This window comes from Neomonachus schauinslandi, chromosome X, assembly GCF_002201575.2.
Source record: "Neomonachus schauinslandi chromosome X, ASM220157v2, whole genome shotgun sequence".
NCBI classification, from domain to species: Eukaryota; Metazoa; Chordata; class Mammalia; order Carnivora; family Phocidae; genus Neomonachus; species Neomonachus schauinslandi.
This window is the reverse complement of record NC_058419.1, coordinates 64,799,798-64,823,732: the sequence shown is the minus strand read 5'-3', so window position 1 is coordinate 64,823,732 and position 23,935 is coordinate 64,799,798. Positions and strand designations below refer to the sequence as shown.

General features: G+C 38.9%; 1 protein-coding gene across 1 annotated transcript; it reads right to left on the bottom strand.

Moving 5' to 3' along the window:
* Positions 1-402: 402 nt before the first annotated feature.
* On the bottom strand, positions 403-6,666 carry TAF9B (TATA-box binding protein associated factor 9b). The gene is made up of 7 exons (XM_021688407.2): positions 6,608-6,666; positions 5,899-5,980; positions 5,449-5,585; positions 5,235-5,369; positions 4,341-4,416; positions 1,525-1,632; positions 403-693 (listed from the first exon to the last, which is right to left on the bottom strand). Exons 1-7 carry the CDS (start codon positions 6,656-6,658, stop codon positions 530-532), a joined length of 753 nt encoding a protein of 250 aa, XP_021544082.1. The 5' UTR covers positions 6,659-6,666; the 3' UTR covers positions 403-529.
* Positions 6,667-23,935: the final 17,269 nt, after the last annotated feature.

The window sequence follows — 23,935 nt, the reverse complement described above, 5'->3', positions numbered from 1 at the left end:
AAAATGAATGGGATCTAGAAATGGGGTTGAGGACATGGGAGGTTAGGGAACACCAAGAAACAAATACACTCCAAATTTAGAATCCCTTTAAATCCATCCTTTCCAAAAAATACTTCCTAAAGTTAGAGATTTGGTCAAAAAAGTTGGTGAAAACAAAAATTGTGACTATTTTACCTTATAAAAGAAAGTAGTATTTAAATGTAGATGAGAAATTATGCTATTAAAGATTAGTCCACTGATCAGGCTGTAGAAACTTGAAACTTAAGTGCTGCTGTCAGTGATACATGGCAGAAAATTGCTTCCAAATATAAAATTGTCATGGTAGAATTCAACATTAATCAAAATATCAAGAAACAAATACTTTTTTACTTGAACTAAGAAAAAAATTAACAATTTAAGCTAATGTGAAAAATACTGCAGCTACATTTAAGTTTTCTAAGATAAAACTTGAGAAGATAGAGAACATTCTAGTTCAGTATAATGGGCTCCAAACCAACTACACATTTGAAATACATCTTGATTGTATTCCTTACATAGTATCATTATCATCATCATCTTCGTGTTTTCTCTTCAATGGGTTTGATTCATTGGCCATGTTCTGTGATGAAACCATGTTGGTGGTAATAAGAATATTTTTGGGCCCAATTATTGAAGGATTAATCAGAACATTTTGAACTGCAGTTGTTGCAGGAACTGTAAAGAGGAGAAAACACCCTCAAACTGAATTACCCAATATTCAACAAGGCTAATTCTAATAATTTAATAGCATGAATTGCAACTACATCATAGAAGAAACTTGGGTATTCATGCTACATTAAGAGTTCAACAAAATTTTTTAGTACTTAAGCTAGTATCTAGTACAACATTAAAATTGTTTTTTTTTTTTTTTTAACTTAACCACCTAAAATTTTAGGTAGTATCTAGCCATGGGAAGCAGTGCACTGGACTCATGGAACACACTAAAGGCACATGTTCAGGGTCAGGAATCCCATTTCCCTTATAAGTAGTTTACTGTGTACAGTTAGATGTTAGAAGATGTAAAATTGAAATACATGCAGTAATAAACTATGCTGTAACAGAATTCTACTTACGTATTATCCCAACTTTATATGTACCCTTCCATGAAGTGAGTGAAGGTATAATTATTTGATGTACATTAAGTTATATTATTTCCTTGAGCTTTACCCCTAAGTGCTTTTCCCTGAAGATGCCTTAGATTTGTGGACCCCAGCTTCTTTTAATTCATTGTTGAGACTCTGATGGTCATACTGAATACTCTCCTCTCCCAAAACATTACATATATGTAAAATCTCACACAGTTTTAGTGGGCTCATAGACCCTTCTGAAGAACTGATTTGCAGCATTACTGCCACCTTCCTGGTATGATATTAAAACAATTCTTGCTATAGGAATACAAACTGTTCTATAATCACAAATTATGCACAAATTTTAAAAATTCAAAAAAAACTTCTAAAAAGAACCACTGGAAACCCCCCACCGCCCCACCCCCGCCCATGATGTTACCTGATTTGACAGGTGTGGACTGAGAAGGTGGAATCTGCACCGTAAATCTTTGGCTTGTCACTGACACTGGAGGTGCAACTTTATTTGGGACAGACGTTTGCGGGGTTGCTGTGGTTGTAATTAACAGACCATGTTAGTTACAGGACTTCATTATATGGGTTCATATTCTGCACTCCTTAGCTTATCAGAAACTACCTTCAAAGCACAGGGAACTAATGAAAGGTGAGGAAAAAAACTCATCAGAAATAAGCGAAGTACAAGCTCAATAGTTCAGATGCTAAAAATTCAGTATAGTATAGTGGTAAAGAAGTAGGCTCTGGAGCCTACCTACTTGAGTTTGAATCCGGGCTTTATCACGTACTAGCTGAAAGTCCTTGGGCAAGTTTAAAATTTAATCTTTTAGTACTTCAGTTTTCTCACCTGTCAAATGGGACAGCAGTACCTATTACATAGGATTCTTGTGAAAATTAAAATAATCTCTGTAAAGCTCTTCAAATAGCATCTGACTCTGAATTTTAGCTACATGAAGTTGTGAAATTGAGTGTCTAAATGAGCTAGCAGAATAAAGACCCAAGTTTGCTATTGCTTACGTTAGGTGGCATTTTTAATCTCCGTCACTTACTGAGAATTAGAAAATGTCTACTAGGCTCATGAAGCTAAATCAACATGCATCTAACAAAAGCCTATCAAATAGACCCTCTTAGGGTGCCCAGGTGGGTGCAAAAGTCATATTCCTATTCTATACCCAGGTACTTTTTTTTTTTTTTAAGATTTTTATTTATTTGAGACAGAGAGAATGAGAGAGAGCACATGAGAGGGGGGAGGGTCAGAGGCAGAAGCAGGCTCCCTGCCGAGCAGGGAGCCCGATGCGGGACTTGATCCAGGGACTCCAGGATCATGACCTGAGCTGAAGGCAGTCGCCTAACCAACTGAGCCACCCAGGCGCCCCCCCAGGTACTTTTTTAAGCAGAAAGGGATGTTGGAGATAATTTAGTCTAAATCCCCCCCCCATCTTAATTCTGCCCATTATTCCAGGTACAACTCAAATACCACCCCATTTTATAAAATATGATTTGCTCAGAAGTCATTGCCTGCCTCTGAAATTCCCTTGACATAGTATGAGAGCCTTTATTAGTGTCTTATCTCGTTCACTAAATTACAAGCCTTGGCTGAGACTTTATCCTTAATGAGCATATGGTTTTTGTGCCCTACTCCTAATGGGTACTCCACAAATTTTTGCTTAATGAATGAATTTTGCAAGACTCAGAAAGACATACTGACATCATAACTATAGCTCTCTTAAAAAATTTATGGAAACACGTCTGTTCCTAGTTTTATCTTTGGGGGTGCAGGCTTTCCATACATCCCTTCCCCCGGAACCAGCAGTGTGCCCAGGGAAGAGTTGCTGAAAAAACTACAGCTATCCTCCCTAGGGACAAAGAGGAAGAAAGCCTGAATGGGGGAAGAAAGCTCAAAGGTACCCAAGAATTTGGTTTTAGTGCTTTCTCTCCCCAACTCAGGAGGTGAGACCTTACTCTAACATATCTTCATTCCCAGGCAAGTTTTCTGATGTATTAAGGGTCAGTTCAAAGAATTTGGTGAAGCTTAATGAAACAGTATTAGGTATTTTATTTTGTCAAGGAAATTCACAATAGGTAGATGTTTTCTTGGCCATTACCATAAGGATTTGCTATCATTTAAGTAAGTATGGAGTTTCAGCTTTAAAACTGAACACGGTAGATACTCAGATCTTGAATGCTTTATAAAATTCATTTTTTTAAAGTTTTAAAACTTGTATCTTTAATACTAGAGTTTAGCAGCTCCCTCATTCTAGATTAAAAATCTCTAAAACGTATAATAAGTGTCTAACAGGGATAAAAATCAAAACTGATAACTGAAATTGGTTAACTTGACAACATGTGTAACAGATTACCACAGCCTAGAGTTTTTTAAAAAACTGGTATTCACTGAAGTAATATGAATCCACAGATAAACAGTATATGACCGAAAAGTTACACAAATTACATAGGCAAATTTCTGTCCACAAAGGTCACGTGCGGGTAAATTAGAAGTGTACAATTAATATTATACCAGGTTGGTCTTAAAATGTTGAAATGAGAATATGAAGAGATTATCTACACACTGCAAAAATCAAATGCTGCTTACATTAGAGCTATATGACATCTGTAGGACTCAAGTTATAAACCTAAGAGCCAAAAAAAAATCAATACAGGTCAAAGAGAAGGGTTATGTCTGAAAATACTTCATGAGAAATCCAGCAGGAATATAGGACCAAAAAACCAGGAAATCTAAATCCATTTGTGTTTTATTAGCTAAACAATAACATTAAAAAAAAATCATGGTTTCTAAATACCATTCTCCATGCAAAGGAACCACAGCTCTTTGGAGAAGTGGCTGTTTGTAGGACTGGGGTAAGGAAAATTAAGGTGAGTTTAGAACATCTTGTGCCAGAAAGCAAGAAATGCTCAAAGAATGACGGAGCCCTGTCACAAAGGGCACAGGAGACAGCCTGAAGGGGCAATATAGTTGATAATCAATACTACTATTCTTGAAAAGATTAGTATTAAAAACTGATTTTTTTCTTTGATAAACTTACGCTTTTTGTACATTTTTTTTGCAACTTGTACATTTTAAACTTCTTTTGGTTGCATTCTCTTGCCAGTTTACTCAAATTTATTTCTGATAATAAGCAGGCTACTGCCATGAGTGTTTGGCAACTTGATTTGTATAGTTCAAAATCAAGCGCTGAGGAACTTCTTTACCAGACAGAAAAGTCATTTCATTCTCTCACTTACCTACAGTAGGAGTGGAAGGTCTGCTACTAACAGCACCAACACTTAACCGTGGTACTAGTCTTCCTTGGTTAGGTCCCTAGGGGATTTAAAAAACTTATTAATTTTAATATTGTTCAGATCTGACCCCTAAACTTACCAGGAATGAATTATTAATGGTAACCCACGGCAAGAATGTCCTGTTTCTGTTCCGTTCTAAATCCAACATTTAAACTAGGGTCTTCACAAGTATATATATAGTATAAACAAAACATAAATCTATATAAAGGATATGAGTACACATAATATAAAATTGTATATAGTATTTAAGTTTAGGGTAGAGTCTTATTTGGGGATAATAGCTAACATCTTCATGATTTTTAATCTTAACTAGTCAATATCTTAACCTAAAAAGAAAGGTACTCTTATAGTAGAATTTCAGACAACAAAGGCAGCTAGCTGAATGTGGGGAGAACTTTTTCAGTGGTGGGAGAGCCTTAGGTCATATTTCAGAAAGTGAGTCCAATTCCTGATGGTATACCATTTACTCTGTTATAAGGTGCCACAGAAAACTGATAAAATGTTAATACTGGGAGTTATGAGACCTGGGAATCAGTCCCAGCTTTGCTACTAATTCCATAGATGAAATGAGGATCAGTTCCCTGATGTGAAAATTAATTGTTGAGTTAGATGAACACTAAAGTTCCTTTTTGTTCTAAAAATCTTGGATCTTGTGTTTTGTATTTTAACATAGTAGCTAATTGCAGAGATGGTATTTTCAAGGCTATAAATTTAAAAAGTCCTAGTAAATTATCTTAGTCTTTAACCTACTAATCTATCTACAGGAATCTGCTTTTTACAAATTTCCCCTAACACATCTCACCTTTTTAAAAAACTAAGCTGACCACAGATTCTTACCTTTTTAATTAAGGACTTCAGCCTATAGTTTGGAGCTGTTAAGCAGTATCTGTCAGGTGGCAGTCTGGGTCCTGCATATGGCTTAATCAGTGGTAAAGGGGTTTGATTTTTCTGCCTTGCAATATCCAGTAAAAACTAAAAAAAAGAAAAATCCTTATTAGAACTACAATCTAAGAAATTTTATGTAAGATGAACTTCAGATAAGTTTGCTCACATCTCTCGGAGGAGGAGAAGTAAAAGATTGATCAGCGCGACACTGGATTGCCAGTCTCACATCATCTGCATCAACATTAGGTTTCTTAGCATGGCTTGAATAAATTTTTGCATCATCCAGAATTGTAGTCACATATCCTTTAAGAACAAAACATTATTAAACATGAAAACAGCTTAATATTTATGGTCACTTTTCTTAATGGGAGGTTCTACTAACTTCTAGGAAGTTTATGAATTTTGGTTCTATAATTGTCCTATTTGCATGGCCAATTTTAAACAGATACCACGGTATAAATACTACTGTCCCCTTAGCTTGAGCTCTTTTTTTACTGCTTTAGGCTGAATTCTATGATAGTAACTGTTCAAGCAGTTTAGTTGAAAATGTTCTTACAATAAAACAATGTTTTCAAATTCACAAGTTAGGCAAGTTTTTGGTGTTTTGTTAACTTACGGAAAGCAAATTCCAACATTTGATTTATAACCCTTGGTTCATACTCCGTAATTCCCATATCCTTCAGGATTTGTGCCATCACCTGTGGATTCGAATAAAAACGCCAGATGCATAATCTAGGTACTGGAAATCAAGACTGGACCAAAGGTAGTATTTATATTTATGATAAAAGTTCCCCCTTCTTCTGGGCTCCAGACTTGTACTCATATACTTTTCCTCTCAAGTGTCAGGATCACACCAAAAGCCGTCGTAATCTCTCCTGAAAACTTTTTATTTTTTGGCGGGGGCAAAGACAGAAGAAAAAGGCCCGGGTTGGCTTTCCCATCGGGAAAGCTAGGGGAGGCTACAGCTGGTTGTCATTTTCGGATGTGGCGATGGGGGAAGCTAGCATCAGTACACTGGACGCGAGAGTCAGGGCTCACAGACCTGGCGAGACGACAAAGCGTCTGGGGCCCAAGGTCCAGGAGACAAAGCCGGGTGGCTGGACTGCGCACTCTGGCGGGCCGCAAGCCTCCCCCTAGCGGGGCTGCCAGGGTTGCGGGAGAAACGCACCGGGGTCCAGGGCACCCCCGTATCCCACTCCTTCTGGCCGCCCCGATTGGGCCGAAGCGGGCACGCGAGCCCGTCCGGAGGCCCTCCGCCAGGGCCTGCCTCCCAAGACGCCAGCCGCGCCGAGCTTCATGCCCCGCCTCTCATCCTTCGCACTTACCAAGGCATCTCTCGGAGCGTTCTTGGGAGGCGCCATCTTGCCGGACTCCATATTATCCTGCCGCTCGTCATCCGGGGAGAGAGGGCTGCTCGCAAGCTCCTCGCTCAGGCTCCACCCCTGCGGGGTGCGGAAGGCGGGGTTAGAGCGCGGCCCCGCGGGCTGCTGCTTTTCAGCTGCTGCTCCGCGCCGTGGAGTCGGAGGGCAGCAGGGCTAGCAGTGGAGCCAGCCGCGGGCTCGGGAGGTTTGGAAGAGACGGGTAAGTCTTCCCTGAGGAACCCTCGGCCAACACTTGGAAGAGCCAAGAAGCTCGTCTTCCTAGAGCTGTTCTCCGGTAAAATGTACCAAATGGGTCACCCTTGTCTTTTCTGGGACCCCTCTTCACACTTTCCTGCTGCTGCTCTGGCCCCTTCCATTTCCCTGCAATGCCCGCAGGGGCTCCCTCCACCTGCCCCTGTGATAGGGTTGCCTGGGTAAATAACAGTTAAATTTGTCAGATCAACGACGAATACATTTTTAGTTAAAGTATAGCCCCAATACTACATGGACTATACTTGTCTACGAAATTACTTGTGGTTGATCTCACATTTAAATTTAACTTGGCATTCTGTATTTTTATTTGCTAAATCTGGCAACTCTACCTTATAGCCTGCTCTCCACACAGCAGGCCTTTGGTCAACTCTCATCATGCTCAAAGCCCTGTCATTGTCGCCCATTTCTTACCTATGAAAAGCTTAAAGCCTTTGCGGGCCTGCAAGATTCTCTGCTGGAGCCCCTCCAGCCTTTTCCCTGAGTAGTTTCCTCTCTGTCCCTGCTGAGGCCCACCCAGGGCTGTCACTTTGCCTCACAGATGCCCTCCCCTCCCCAGTTTCCACGCAATAACCTGAGTGACTTTCAAAAAAACATGCATCAGTTAACCATCTCTGGCATCAAGTGTCCCAAAGAGAACTCTTTCTTATTCCTCCACAGTCCACCAATGCCCTAGTGTTCTCCATCCCAGAAAGAGGCGCTCTGAGCTACCCAGCCCAGAAACAGCAGTAATCCATGTTATGCACCCCCCTCCCCGCAATCCACAATCTATAGCAGGTCTTATCAGGGCCACTTCCCAAAGTCGCACCATGTCTAAATGTGCCTCCACATCCTCATTCAGTGCTACCACGCGAACAGTTTAAACTCAAACAGCCATACTCACCAAGACTACAGAAATAGGTCCTCGCAACAGGGCTACCCCACATTCTTCACACAACCAAAAGGATCTCTTAGTCATAAATCACATAATTATATTCCTTTCTTTAAAACCCTCTAATGGCTTCCTTCACAAAACAAATTCATACTGATTCGTGGGGGTTAGCAGACCCTTCAGTTTTGGGCACCAGCTTACCTCATCAGGCTCATCTGAATCAGTCATCCACCAGGCAGCCATCTTGAATTTTGGGCATGTTCCCCAAGAACCACGTGTTCTTAACACATTGTTTCCAGTGGGAACCCTGAGCCCTATGCGCCTGCAAGCACCTTTCTCAGCTCACTCTGAGCAATCACTGTGTAAGACTAATGTTTTTCTCCCTTTGGACTAGGTAGTACATGCACAAGGTACAAAGTTCTAAAAATAAGAAAAAGAAACCCTCTCTGGCTTATTCCACCCACTAATTTATCTTTCACAGAAGGCACCACAGTTTACCAGTTTCTTGTCTATGTAATTTACAAATATTACCTGTTTTTATATTTTGTTCCCCCATCCAAATGGTACTATACCGTTGGGGTGACCAACCTTTAGAGCCCCAACACAGGACACAGCTATACTAGATGAAAAGACTTTTAATACATAATAAATAATTGTGCAAAAGTGTTATTACTTTAATATAAAAATATGAAAGTAGATGTTTATTTAAAATTATGTTTTCCTGTATTACTTTTCTGTTACATGCTATTATTTAAACAAAACAATAGGACTAGTTAACAGTTAAACAATTAGTATTAATAGTAGGACTAAGTAAATACTTTGAGAAAATATGACAGTATTTTTCATATTTCTGTCACCTGTTACAGCAATTTATTTTAATTCTTTTTTTTTTTTAAGATTTTATTTATTTATTTGACAGAGAGACACAGCGAGAGAGGGAACACAAGCAGGGGGAGTGGGAGAGGGAGAAGCAGGCTTCCCGCGGAGCAGGGAGCCCGATGCGGGGCTCGATCCCAGGACCCTGGGATCATGACCTGAGCCGAAGGCAGACGCTTAATGACTGAGCCACCCAGGCGCCCCTGACTGAGCCACCCAGGCGCCCCTATTTTAATTCTTGAATGTTTAAATTTTATAGGTTGTAGTATATATTCTTAATATACATAAATGTAAGACTTTTGAAAAGGAGAATGTAAATACAATATGTATGACAAGTTAGACATATCTGTTGCCCATATTTAGTAAAAAATAACAGTGAAATGTTTCTTTTGGCTCTATGGTACAGTAGGATATTTTTACTCTATTTCTTTTCCAATAATATTTCTCTGAAGTGCCTGCAGCCTTTAGGACATCCTTGTTTTCTTTTATGTAGTGGTAAAACTGAATATAATCTAATATAATATTCACTTTGATATGCATCTCTGGTCTTATCAAGCCCACATTAGACTGATTCTTGGTGTCAGTCCAGTGTGGTGACATCAACCTAAATGTCCTTTCAAAAAAAGTGTTTGAGGATGCAATATTCCTAAGTATTACTTACTAGGAATAGCAGGTTTGTAGGAGTTAGTTTTCAGTTCTCCAGAAATGTCTATTCACTTAGTACTAGAGGCTTGTCTTAGTAGACCAGCTATTTGTCAGTCAGGCCCTTTGCATCTATACATTCATCCTATAGGCTGTCCATGACTAAAACGTTCATCATTTTTTAACATTCCAAAGCATGTTAGATGTCATCATAAATTAAACCCTTTTTTTTCCCTGAGGGAAAAAGGCTTTAAAGTGCAGAGGTAGTTTCAACTTGTGAAATTGAAGTTGGATTCCAAATAAGTTAAAATTTTAGTAAAGAAACAAGAGTCCTGTTTAACTTGGGTGCCTTTCTGGTGAGTTTTTGTTGTTGTTCTGAAGCAGTCTTATTTCCAAAAACTGTATGAGTTTCTGTATGAGTTTTTGTTGTAGCCTACACATAACATCAGGCAACTTGGGCACGGTCAGTTAATTCTTTTCTAGTCTCCATATGGCCTGTTCAAAGATCATCAAGCGGTTTTAGAGAGACAGCATATACATCTCTGTTTAACTGTAATCCTTTCACCATTCTCATCCTCAGTGTATTTACAAATTAAAGGACATTTTCCTTGTCCCGCATTTTGAAAGCAAGTTTGCAGCAGGCCATCATTTTAACACCTTTTCTATGGGCAGTAACAATGATAGCCATCCTGTAAGGCACATGTTTTATGGAGATTATTCCTTCCATTTCAGTACAGTAAAAAAATCTCACTAGGTGCTTTTATACATTTTGAGAAAACTTAAAAGTGAACAAAACTTCATTCTGAAAGCTTCAATAGCCCAGGTAATCAATCACATTCCTTTTTTTTTTTTTTTTAGCAGTATTGTATATAAGATGTATGTACACTTAGCAGATAAGAGCTTTTCATTTTCTTTGGTACAAAGTTTATAGACTGAATAGAATATGTCAAACTTTATATTTACATCTCTGCTTGAATGTGAACATAGATGAGCAAAATATAGTTTGTATTTGAACAAGATATCAATATTCTTTTGTTTGCGGGCACCTAGGTGGCTCAGTCAGTTGAGTGTCTGACTTTTGATTTCAGCTTCGGCCCTGATCTCAGGGTTGTGAGATCAAGCCCACTGGGTGTGGAGCCTGCATAAGATTCTCTTTCTCCCTCTTCCTCTGCCCCTCCCCGCCAAAAATATTCTTTGATTTTTTTTATAGTATTCTTAAAATTAAGGTATAGTTGATATACAATATTATATTAGTTTCAGGTATCCCAACATAGTGATTAGATATTTATATACATTATGAAATGATCAACATGACAAATCTAGTTACCATCTGTTATCATACATAGTTATTATAATATTATATTATTGGCTATATTCCCTATGCTGTACTTTACATCCCAGTTATTTATTTTGTGCTGGAAGTTTGTACCTCTTAATCCTCTTCACTTATTTTGCTCATCCCCCCGCAAACCCTCCCCTCTGGCAACCACCAATTTGTACTCTGTATTTATGAGTCTATTTCTATTTCGTTTTGTTTTGTTTTATATTCCACATGTAAGTGAAATTATATGGTAATTGTCTTTCTCTGACTTATTTTACTTAGTATAATACTCTCTAGGTCCATCCATGTTGTCACAAATGGCAAGATTTCACTCTTGTTTATGGCTGAATAATAGTCTATTGTATATATATATACTATATCTTCTTTATCCATTTATCTATTGATGAACATTAGATTGCTTCCTTATCATGGCTACCATAAATAATGCTGCAGTAAACAGGGACGCATACATCTTTTTGAATTAGTGTTTTTGTTTTCTTTGGATAAATACCCAGAAATGGAATTGTTGGCTCATATGGTGTTTCTATCTTTAATTTTTTTTAAAGATTTTATTTATTTATTTGACAGAGACACAGCGAGAGAGGGAACACAAGCAGGGGGAGTGGCAGAGGGAGAAGAAGGCCCCCCACAGAGCAGGGAGCCTGATGCACAGCTCAATCTCAGGACCCTGGGATCATGACCTGAACCAAAGGCAGATGCTTAACAACTGAGCCACCCAGGCGCCCCTCTATCTTTAATTTTTTGAGGAAACTGTTTTCCCCATGGTATATATTTTTTAATCTGATTGTTTTTTGACATTTAGTTATATGAATTCTTACCTTTTAAAGATTTATTTATTTCAGAGAAAGAAAATATCTCAAGCAGACTCCCCACTGAGTGCAGAGCCTGACGCGGGGCTCAATCTTATGGCCCTGAGATCATGAGCTGAGCTGAAACCAAGAGTTGGATGCTTAACAGACTGCACCACCCAGGTGCCTTGGGTTGTATGAATTCTTTATATATTTTGTATATTAACCAATTATCAGATATATCATGGGCAAATATCTTTTCCCATTTAGCAGATTGCCTTTGTTTTGTTGATGGCTTCTTTTGCCGTGCCAAAACTTTTTAGTTTGATCTAGTACCAATTGTTTATTTTTGCTTTTGTTTAACGTTGCCTGAGGAGACAGATCCAGAACAATATTGCCAAGACTGATATCCAAGAGTTTACTGCCTATATTTTCTTTTAGGAGTTTTATGGTTTCAGGTCTTTAATCTATTTGGTTTATATTTGTATGTGGCGTAAAAAGTGGTCTACTTTCATTCTTTTGCATGTTGTTGTCTGGTTTTCTCAACACCATTTATTGAAAAGAGATGGTCTTTTCCCCATTGTACATTCTTGCCTCCTTTGTCATTGAATATTGACCATATAAGTGGGTTTATTTCTGGGTTCCCTATTCTAGTTCATTGATCCATGTGTCTGTTTTTGTGCCAGTGTCATACTGTTTGAATACCATAGCTTTGTAGTATAGTTTGAAATCTGGGAGCTTGATACATCCAGCTTTGTTTTTTTTTCCCCCTTCTCAAGATTGCTTTGGCTATTTGGGGTCTTTTGTGGTTCCATACAGATATTAGGATTATTTGCTCTAGTTCTGTGAAAAATTCTCTTGCTATTTTGATAGGGATTGCATTAGATCTGTAGATTGCTTTGGGTAGTATGGACATTTTAACATTATTGCTTCTTCCAGTCCATGAGCACGAATGCCTTTCCATTTCTTTGTGTTGTCATCAGTTTCTTTTATCAATATTTTGCCTCTTTCACCTCTTTGGTTAGGTTTATTCCTAGGTATCTTGTTATTTTGGGTGCAATTGTACATGGGATTGTTTTCTTAATTTCTTTTTCTGCAGCTTCATTATTGGTGTATAGAAATGCAACAGATTTCTGTACATTGATTTTGTATCCTGCAAATTTACTAAATTTGTATATCACTTCTAGCAGGTTTTTGGTAGAGTCTTCCAGGTTCTCTATGTATAGTATCATGTCATCTGCAAATAGTGCAAGTTTACTTCTTTCTTACTGATTTGGATGCCTTCTATTTCTTACTGTTGTCTGATTGCTGTGACTAGGACTTCCAGTACTATGTTAAATAAAAGTGCTGAGAGTGGACATCCTTGTCTGGTTCCTGACCTTAGTCAAAGGCTCACAGTTTTTCCCCATTGAGGATGATATTAGCTGTGGGTTTTTCGTATATGGCCTTTATTATACTGAAGTAAGTTCCCTCTAAACCTACTTTGTTGAAGGTTTTTATCATGGATGGATGTTGTACTTTGTCAAATGCTTTTTCTCTGTCTATTGAAACGATCATATGGTTCTTATCCTTTCTTTTAGTGATGGGTTGTATCATGTTGATTGATTTGCAAATACTGAACCTCCCTACAATCCATGAATAAGTCTCATTTGATTGTGGTGAGTGATTTTTTTAATATACTGTTGAATTCATCTTGCTAGGATTTTGTTGAGAATTTTTGCATCCATGTTCATCAGGAATATTGTCCTGTACATTTTTTTAGTTGTGTCTTTATTTGGTTTTGGTATCAGGGTAATGCTGGTGTCGTAGAATGAATTTGGTAGTTTTCATTCCTTTTTCATTTTTTGGAATAGTTTGAGAAGAATAGGTATTAACTCTTCTTTAAATGCGTGGTAGAATTTGCCTCTGAAGCCATCTTTTGTTTGTTGGTTTTTTTTGGATTACTGACTCAGTTTCTTTGCTGGTTTACTGGTCTTATCAAATTTTCTGTTTCTTCCTGTTTCAGTTTTGGTAGTTTAAGTTTCTCGGAATTTATCCATTTCTTACAGGTTGTCCAATTTGTTGGCATATAGTTTTTCATAATAATCTCTTATGATTGTGTTTCTGTGGTATTATTTCTCCTCTCTCATTTGTTATTTTATTTACTCGAATCCTTTCTTTTTTTCTTGATACATCTGGCTAGAGGTTTATAAATTTTATTGATTTTTTTTCAGAGAAGCAGCTCCTGGTTTCATTGATCAACAGATCATTTATTTTTTTTTAGTTTCTATATCATTTATTTCTGCTCCAATCTTTTTTTTTTTTTTTTTAGATTTTATTTATTTATTTGACAGAGAGAGACACAGTGAGAGACGGAACACAAGCAGGGGGAGTGGAAGAGGTAGAAGCAGGCCTCCCGCGAAGCAGGGAGCCCAATGTGGGGCTTGATCCCAGGACCCTAGGATCATGACCTGAGCCGAAGGCAGATGCTTAACGACTGAGCCACCCAGGTGCCCCTGCTCCAATCTTTATTATTTCCTTCTTTCTGCTGGTTTTAGGATACCTTTGTTGCTCTTTTTCTAGCTTCTTTAGGTTGTGTATTTGAGATTTTTCTTGCTTCTTGAGGTCGGCTTGTAATGCTATATACTTCCCTCTTATGACTGCTTTTGCTGCATCCCAAAAGTTTTGGACCATTGTGTTGGAACCATTTTCTTTTATTTTTGCATTTATTTCCATGTATTTTTTTATTTCTTCTTTTATTTCCTGGTTTACCCATTCATTCTTCAGTAGCATGTTGTTTAACCTCCATGTATTTGTGGTCTTTGCAGACTTTTTCTTGTGATTGACTTCTAGTTTCATAGTATTGTAGTAGGAAAGGTTCCTGGTATGACTTCAGTATTCTTGAATTTGTTGAGGCTTTTTTGTGTGGCTGGTATGTGATCTATTCTGGAGAATGTTCCATGTGTACTTGAAAAGAATGTGTATTCTGCTGTTTTAGGATGGAATGTTCTGAATATATCTTTTAAATCCATTTGGTCCAGTGTGTCATTCAAAGCCGTTGTTTCCTTGTTGATTTTCTGCTTAGATGATCTGTCCATTCATGTACGTGGGGTGTTAGAGTCCCCTACTATTATCGTATTAATATCAATAAGTTTCTTTATGTTTATTATTAATTGATGTATATATTTAGGTGCTTCCTAGTTCAGGGCATAAATATTTACAATTGTTAGTTCTTCCTGATGGATAGACCCCTTAATTATGATAGTAAAGCAATAGATTTCTGTATATTGATTTTGTTACCTGTGACATTGCTGAATTCTTCTATCAGTTCTAGCAATTTTTTGGTGGAGTCATTCAGGTTTTTTATATAGAGTATTATGTCTTATACAAATAGTGAAAGTGACTTCTTCCTTGCTGAATCGGATGCCTTTTATTTCTTTGTGTTGTCTGATTGCTGTGGCTAGGACTTCCAGTACTATGTTAAATAACAGTGGTGAGAGTGGACATCTCTGTCTTGTTCCTGACTGTAGAGGAAAAGCTCTCAGTTTTTCTGCATGGAGGATGACATTAGCTGTGGGTCTTTCATATATGGCCTTTATTATGTTGAGGCCTGTTCTCTCTAAATCTACTTTGTTGAGGGTTTTTTTTTTTTTTTGTAGTTTTTAATTTTATTATGTTATGTTAGTCACCATACAATACTTCATTAGTTTTTGATGTAGTGATCCACGATCCATTGTTTTCGTATAACACCCAGTGCTCCATGCAGTACGTGCCCTCCTTAATACCCATCACCAGGCTAACCAAACCCCATCCCCCCTCCACTCTAAAACCCTGTTTGTTTCTCATAGTCCATAGTCTCTCATGGTTCATCTCTCCCTCCAATTCCCCCTGCCCATTTTTCCCTTCCTTCTCCTAATGTCCTCCATGTTATTCCTTATGTTCCACAAATAAGTGAAGCCATATGATAATTGACTTTCTCTGCTTGACTTATTTCACTTAGCATAATCTCCAGTCCCATCCATGTTGATGTAAAAGTTGGGTATTCATCCTTTCTGATGGCTGAGTAGTATTCCATTGTATAGCTGGACCACATCTTTATCCATTTGTCTGCTGAAGGGCATCTTGGCTCTTTCCACAGTTTGGCTATTGCGGACATTGCTGCTATGAACATTGGGGTGCATATGGCCCTTCTTTTCACTACATCTGTGTCTTTGGGGTAAATACCCAGGAGTGCAATTGCTGGGTCATAGGGTAGCTCTATTTTTAAATTTTTGAGGCACCTCCACACTGTTTTCCAAAGTGGCTGTACCAGCTTGCATTCCCACCAACAGTGTAAGAGGGTTCCCCTTTCTCCACAACCTCTCCAACATTTGTTGTTTCTTTCCCTGTCCATTTTTGCTATTCTAACTGGTGTAAGGTGGTATCTCAGTGTGGTTTTGATTTGGATTTCCCTGATGGCTAATGATGATGAACATTTTTTCGTGTGTCTGTTAGCCATTTGTATGTCTTCTTCGGAGAAGTGTCTGTTCATCTCTTCTGTCCACTTTTTGACTTGATTATTTGTTTTTTGGGTGTTGAGTTTGAGAAGTTCTTTATAGATTTTGGATACCAGCCCTTTATCTGTAGTGTCATTTGCAAATATCTTCTCCGATTCTGTGGGTTGCCTCTTTGTTTTGTTGACTGTTTTGCTTTGCTGTGCAGAAGCTTTTTATCTTGATGAAGTCCCAAAAGTTCATTTTTGCTTTTGTTTCACTAGCTTTTGGAGATGTATCTTGAATGAAGTTGCTGTGGCCGATGTCAAAGAGGTTACTGCCTATGTTCTCCTCTAGGATTTTGATGGATTCCTGTCTCACTTTGAGGTCTTTCATCCACTTTGAGTTTATCTTTGTGAATGGTGTTAGAGAATGGTCGAGTTTCATTCTTCTGCATGTGGCTGTCCAATTTTCCCAGCACCATTTATTGAAGAGACTGTCTTTTTTCCATTGCATGTTTTTTCCTGCTTTGTCAAAGATTATTTGACCATAGAGTTGAGGGTCCATATCTGCGTTCTCTATTCTGTTCCATTGGTCTGTAGGTCTGTTTTTGTGCCAGTACCATGCTGTCTTGGTGATGACAGCTTTGTAATATAGCTTGAAATCGGGCAACGTGATGCCCCCAGCTTTGTTTTTCTTTTTCAACATCTCCTTGGCGATTCGGGGTCTTTTCTGATTCCATACAAATTTTAGGATTGTTTATTCCAGCACTTTGAAAAATGTCATTGGAATTTTGATCGGGATGGCATTGAAGGTATAGATTGCTCAGGGTAGCATAGACATTTTAACAATGTTTATTCTTCCAATCCATGAGCATGGAATATTTTTCCATCTTTTTGTGTCTTCTTCAGTTTCATGAGTGTTTTGTAGTTCCTAGAGTATAGATCCTTTACCTCTTTGGTTAGGTTTATTCTGAGGTATCTTATGGTTTTTGGTGCTATTGTAAATGGAATAGTTTCTTTAATTTCTCTTTCTACAGTTGCGTTTCTAGTGTATAAGAAAGCAGCTGATTTCTGTGCATTGATTTTGTATCCTGCCACATTACTGAATTGCTGGATGAGTTCTAGTAATTTGGGGGTGGAGTCTTTTGGGTTTTCCACATAAACTATCATGTCGTCTGTGAAAAGAGAGAGTTTGACTTCTTCTTTGCCAATTTGAATACCTTTTATTTCTTTTTGTTGTCTGACTGCTGTTGCTAGGATTTCTAGTACTATGTTGAACAACAGTGGTGAGAGTGGGCACCCTTGACGTGTTCCTGATCTTAAGGGAAAGGCTCTCAGCTTTTCCCCATTGAGGATGATATTTGCTGTGGGTTTTTCATAGATGAATTTTATGAGCTTGAGGAATGTTCCCTCTATCCCTATACTCTGAAGAGTTTTAATCAGGAAAGGATGTTGTATTTTGTCAAATGCTTTTTCTGCATCAATTGAGAGGACCATATGGTTCTTCTCCCTCCTCTTATTAATGTGTTCTATCACATTGATTGATTTGCGAATGTTGAACCACCCTTGCATCCCGGGGATAAATCCCACTTGGTCGTGGTGGATGATCCTTTTAATGTATTGTTGGATCCTATTAGCTAGGATTTTGTTGAGGCTTTTGGAATCCATAGTCATCAGGGATATCGGTCTGAAATTCTCCTTTTTGATGGGGTCTTTGCCTGGTTTGGGGATTAAGGTAATGCTGGCCTCATAGAATGAGTTTGGAAGTTTTCCTTCTGTTTCTATTTTTTGAAACAGCTTCAGTAGAATAGGTTATTATTTCTTCTTTGAATGTTTGGTAGAATTCCCCAGGGAATCCATCAGGCCCTGGACTCTTGATTTTTGGGAGGTTTTTGATCACTGCTTCAATCTTGTTACTGGGTTATTGGCCTATTCAGGTTGTCAATTTCTTCCTGTTCCAGTCTTGGCAGCTTATACGTTTCCAGGAAGGCCTCCATTTCATCCAGATTGCTCAGTTTATTGGCATATAGTTGTTGATAATAATTTCTAATAATTGTTTCTATTTCCTTGGTGTTAGTCATGATCTCTCCCCTTTCATTCATAATTTTATTAATTTGGGTCCTTTCTCTCTTCTTTTGGATAAGTCTGGCCAGTGGTTTTTCAATCTTATTAATTCTTTCAAAGAACCAACTTCTAGTTTTGTTGATCTGATCTACTGTTTCTGGTTTCTAATTCATTGATTTCTGCTCTAATTTTAATTATTTCTCTTCTAATGTGTGGCTTAGGCATCGTTTGTTGCTTTTTCTCTAGTTCTTTAAGGTGTAGAGTTAGTTGGTGAATTCAGGATTTTTCTATTTTTTAGAGTGAGGCTTGGATGGCTATGTATTTCCCCCTTAGGACCGCCTTTGCAGTATCCCATAGGTTTTGGACTGATGTGTTTTCGTTCTCATTGATTTCCATGAATTGTTTAAGTTCTTCTTTGATTTCTTCGTTGACCCAAACCTTCTTGAGCAGAGTGGTCTTTAGCTTCCAAGTGTTTGAATTTCTGCCAAATTTTTTCTTGTGATTGAGTTCCAATTTTAGAGCATTGTGGTCTGAGAATATGCAGGGAATAATCTCAATCTTTTGGTATCGGTGGAGACCTGATTTGTGACCCAGTATATGGTCTATTCTGGAGAAAGTTCCATGTGCACTCGAGAAGAATGAGTATTCTGTTGTTTTAGGGTGGAATGTTCTGTAAATATCTATGAGGTCCATCTGGTCCAATGTATCATTCAAAGCTCTTGTTTCCTTGTTGATTTTCTGCCTAGATGATCTGTCCATTGCTGAGAGTGGAGTATTGAGGTCTCCTACAATTAACGTATTGTTATCAATATGACTCTTTATTTTGGTTAACAGTTGGCTTATGTAGATGGCTGCTCCCAAATTGGGGGTGTAGATATTTACAATTGTTAGATCTTCTTGTTGCATAGACCCTTTAAGAATGATAGAGTGTCCTTCTGTGTCTCTTATTACAGACTTTAGTTTAAAATCTAATTTGTCTGATATAAGAATTGCTACCCCAGCTTTCTTTTGAGGTCCGCTGGCATGGAAGATGGATCTCCATCCCTTCACTTTCAGTCTGGATGTATCTTTAGGTTCCAAATGAGTCTCTTGTAGACAGCATATGGATGGGTCCTGTCTTTGTATCCAATCTGCAACCCTGTGCCGTTTTATGGGAGCGTTTAGGCCATTCACGTTGAGAGTGATTATTGAAAGATATGAATTAATTGTCATCATGTTGCCTGTGAAGACGTTGTTTTTATAGGTTGTCCCTGTAAATTTCTGTTGTAGATCACTCTTGGGGTCTTTCTCCTTTTAGAACCCCCCTTAATATTTCTTGCAGGGCCGGCTTAGTGGTCACATATTCTTTCAACTTCTGCCAGTCGTGGAAGTTCTGCATCTTTCCATCCATTCTAAATGAAAGCCTTGCTGGATAAAGTATTCTTGGCTGCATGTTCTTCTCATTTAGTACCCTGAATATGTCTTGCCAGGCCTTTCTGGCTTGCCAGGTCTTTGTGGATAGGTCTGACATTATTCTGATGATCCTCCCTCTGTATGTAAGGAATCTCTTCCCCCTGACTGCCCTTAAGATGGTTTTCTTGGTTGTAAGATGTGCAACTTTTACTATTACATGCTGGGGTGTTGGCCTGTTTTCCCTGATCTTAGGAGGGGTCCTCTCTGCGTCTAGGACTCGAATGTTTGTTTCATTCCCCAGATTAGGGAAGTTCTCAGCTACGATTTGCTCAAATACATCTTCTAGCCCTCTCTCTCTCTCCACCCCCTCCAGGATTCCAATTATTCTGACATTGGAACGCCTCATGGTGTCACTTATTTCTCTGATTCTATTTTCATGGATTCTGAGTTGTTTTTCCCTGGCCTCCTCTTTTCCCTTTTTATCTATTATACTGTCTTCCAGATCGCTTATTCTCTCATCTGTCTCACTTACCCTAGCTGTTAGATTATCTAGATTGGATTGGATCTCATTGATAGCATTTTTAAGTTCTGCCAATTCACCTTCTATTTCTGCCCTTAGAGACTCTGTGTTGCCATTAATTGATTTCTCCATTCTAGCCATTGTCTTCACAATTGGTAGCCTGAATTCCATCTCTGACATCTTGGTTATATCTGCATCCATTTGTAAATCTGCAGCATAAGTCATAATCTCTGAATCTTTTCTGTTTTGGGGGCTCCTCCTCCTAGTCATTCTGTTGATGGGTGTTTGAGGGAATGTATAGAGTCGAAATTATTGACCAGAACCCAAGCAAGATGCACCTGTTTTCTAGGGACCTTAGGGTTGCTGGCCTTTTGTTTTCCCAGCCTGTCTTCTGGGAGAGGGGCCTGCCGCGCTGTTACTCAGGCAACCCTGTTTGGGCGGAGTTGCCCTGTGCCCCTGTGGCGGGGGATGGGCTCAGTGGGAATCAGTCTTTGGGGCTTTGTTCTCTGGCGCCTTTCCCTGGTGGCTTTCCATGTCTCTTCCATGAGACAGAGCAGAAGAGACTGTTTCCAACCCTCTGCCTCAGAGCAGAGAGACCTCAGTCTGTTCTTCAGTGAGCTCTCCAGGCCACACCGTCTCCGTTTCTGTCCGTGCTGCTATAAACTGCAGCGTCCTGTGTTGTGTGCCCCTCCACAGCGCCCCCAGTCCTGCCTCCATGTTGGGGCACGTCTCTGCCCTTTGTGCTTCTAAAACCTCCAGCCGCTCCCAGTTTGCACGCGCGCGCGACTCCAACGCTTGGGGTTTCTGTCCAGGCGGCTGCGGTTCACATGCGCGCGACCCTGCCGGTCTGGTTTTCCACCCTGGGGGCTGCCCTAAAGTCTTTTCCCGACACTACTGGTCTGCAAGTCTGTGCCCGTCCGCAGCACGCGAGGCTGTCACTCACCGGCGGTGTAGGATCCCCACGGCCCGGCACCCTCCCGCCGCCGTTTATCCTCCGATATCTGCCCGCAGAATCACGGCTCTCCGCTTCGTACCTCAAAACCAACCGCCTGCGATATTCTGCTTGTAGAGATCCAGATCTTCTTACATCTCAGGCTGGTTTCGTGGGTGCTCAGAGTGGTCTGGTAGATATCCAGCTCAATTCCGGGGACCAGTTGAAATAGGGTCCCCTACTCCTCCGCCATCTTTCCCCCGTCCATCTCTCAGCAAATCATTTTTATCACCAAGAGTCTGGTGTAGGCGTCGGGATGCCGCTCCAACCAAATCTTACCGCATTTTTCAGTGTTTCGTTGATTAGCATATCCCCACTCTGTCTGCTAGGTAGGAATCAGCACTCAGAGAGGGTTTTCAACTCCGTACCCTTGTTGAGGGTTTTTATCATGAATGGATGTTGTACTTCGTGAAATGTTTTTTCTGCATCTATTGAGGGGATCATATGGTTCTTATTCTTTCTTTCATTGATGTGGTGTATCACATTGATTGATTTGTGAATATTAAACTATGCATGTAGCCCAGAAATAAATCCCATTTGATAGTGGTGAATGATTCTTTTAATGTATTGTTGGATTTGATTGACTAGTATTTTGTTGAGAATTTTTGCATCTATGCTCATTAGGGATATTGTCCCGTAGTTCTCTATCTGGATTTGGTATCACGGTAATGTTCCCCTCATAGAATGAATTTGGTAGTTTCCCTTTCATTTCCATTTTTTTTGGAATACTTTGAGAAGAATAAGTATTCTTCTTTAAAAGTTTGGTAGAATTCACCTGTGAAGCCATCTGACCCTGGACTTTGTTTGTTGGGGGATTTTTGATTACTGATTGAATTTCGTTGCTGGTTATCAGTCTGTTCAGGTTTTGTATTTCATCCTGTTTCAGTTTTGGTAGTTTATATGTTTCTAAGAATTTATTTCTTCCAGGTTGTCCAATTTGTTGGCATATAGTTTTTCATAATATTCTCTTATAATTGTTTCTATTTTTGTGGTGGTGTTTGTTATTTCCTCAGTCTCCTTTGTGATTTTATTTATTTTGTCCTTTCCCTTTTCTTTTTGGTGAATCTGGCTAGGGTTTATCAGTTTTTTTATTTTTTATTTTTATTTTTTTTGCGAGAGAGAGCATGAGAGGGAGGAGGGTCAGAGGGAGAAGCAGACTCCCTGCTGAGCAGGGAGCCCGATGTGGGACTCGATCCCGAGACTCCAGGATCATGACCTGAGCCGAAGGCAGTTGCTTAACCAACTGAGCCACCCAGGCGCCCCTATCAGTTTTTTTAAAGCACCAACTCTTGGCTTCATTGATAAGTTCTATTGTGTGTGTGTGTGTTTTTTTAGTTTCTGTATCATTTATTTCTGTTGTAATCTTTATTATTCCCCTTCTTCTGTTAGCTTTAGTCTTCTTTTGTTATTCTTTTTCTAGTTCCTTTAGGTGTAAAGTTAGGTTGTGTATTTGAGATTTTTCTTGCTGTTTGAGGTGGGGCTGTATTACTATATACTTCTCCCTTAGGACTACTTTTGCAGCATCCCAAAGGTTTTGGACCACTGTGTTTTCATTTTAACTTTTTTCCATGTATTTTTATTTCTTTGATTTCCTGCTTGACCTATTCATTGTTTAGTTGCATGTTGGTTAACTTCCATGTATTTGTGACCTTTCCAGATTTTTTCTCATGGTTGACTTCAAGTTACACAGCGTTGTGGTCAGAAAATATGAATGCTTTGATCTCAGTCTTTTTGTACTTGTTGAGGCCTGATTTATGACCTAGCAGCACCTTTAGGGTTTTACCTCAGCCAACCCAATGACCTTTTAAAACTCCAGACTTTAAGCCATGCTGGTTGCAAGAACTCACGAAAATCAGCCCCTCTCGTTTTCCCAGCCAATGACTTTGGGGAAGTGTTCTTCTTATGTGTTCCCATTTGTTCCTCTCTCTTGCCTTTCTCCATGACCATGGTTCTCTCCCCTCCAGATCATCTGTGTTCCATTTCTTCCCCAAACCACATCTCTACACTTCCTACCTTCTTCAATGTGGCTCCCCTCCCCCCCTGCTTTAGTTGTGGAATTAGTTCTCTCAGTCTTCAGGTTGATTTATGGGGTATTTAGAATGATTGGATAGGTATTGAGTCATGTTTGAGGGATGAGATGAGCCTAGGGTCCTCCTACTATGCCACCATCTTAACTCCTTCCCTTAATGCAGCTATTAAATCAAATTAGTTATACAATTACTTTTATAATTATTCATATTATTCAACAAAAGGAGACTAGAAGGCCATCAACAAATTGCTGTTTATAATTATTTTTTATTTTAATTTATTTTATTTTTAAAGATTTTTATTTATTTATCTGAGACAGAGAGCACAGGCAGGGGCGGGAGGGGCAGAGGGGGAGGGAGAAGCAGACTCTCCACTGAAAAGGGAGCCTGATGCGGAGCTCGATCCCAGGATCTTGAGATCATGATCTGAGCTAAAGTCAGACACTTAACCAACTGAGCCACCCAGGAGCCCCTAATTAAAATTATTTTTATATGATAGTTCTACAAGTGATTTTTATGTTTTTGTATGTGGATTTAAATTTTTCATATAAACACACATTCCTTTTGTAACAATAAAACACAATGCTATTATTTAAAAAATCATAAAATATAAAAATAAAAAGGCATAGAATAATTTTTTTTATGACTTATTGTATCTATATTATTATTTTGGATTCTTTTTGTTTCCAGCCTTCACTCAAGTCTGCTGACACTCCTAATTTATCTCCAGACTATGCCCAATAAACATTCTTGTTTTCAAAGTTTGAAATTATTTAGAAGTTTGAATTTTACACACTTACCTAAGTACGTGTATTTTATAACCATAAGTGGTTATGTAATCCTTAACCTTTGTGAATGTTTTTCACAGTAAAATAACTCAATGTGACTTAGCCAATTTTTAACAAACTCACTCGTAGAGTGTGATCAAACAAACTGAAGTATCTAAGCAAGTTTGTAAAACAGAACTGAGCAAAGGTTTATCCTTCTTTTTTTTTTTTTTTTTTTTTTTTTAAATAATTTTTTTTTTTTTGAAAAAGAAAGAGGGAAAGAGAGAGA

Bases quoted from the DNA above. Each gene is read 5' to 3' on its own strand.
- TAF9B (XM_021688407.2), bottom strand. From the start codon at position 6,658: ATGGAGTCCGGCAAGATGGCGCCTCCCAAGAACGCTCCGAGAGATGCC. The intron at 1,633-4,340 runs GTAAGTGAGAGA...TTACAACCACAG, and splicing joins ACCTTCCACTCCTACTGTAG to CAACCCCGCAAACGTCTGTC. The intron at 694-1,524 runs GTAACATCATGG...TCCTCTTTACAG, and splicing joins GTCCACACCTGTCAAATCAG to TTCCTGCAACAACTGCAGTT.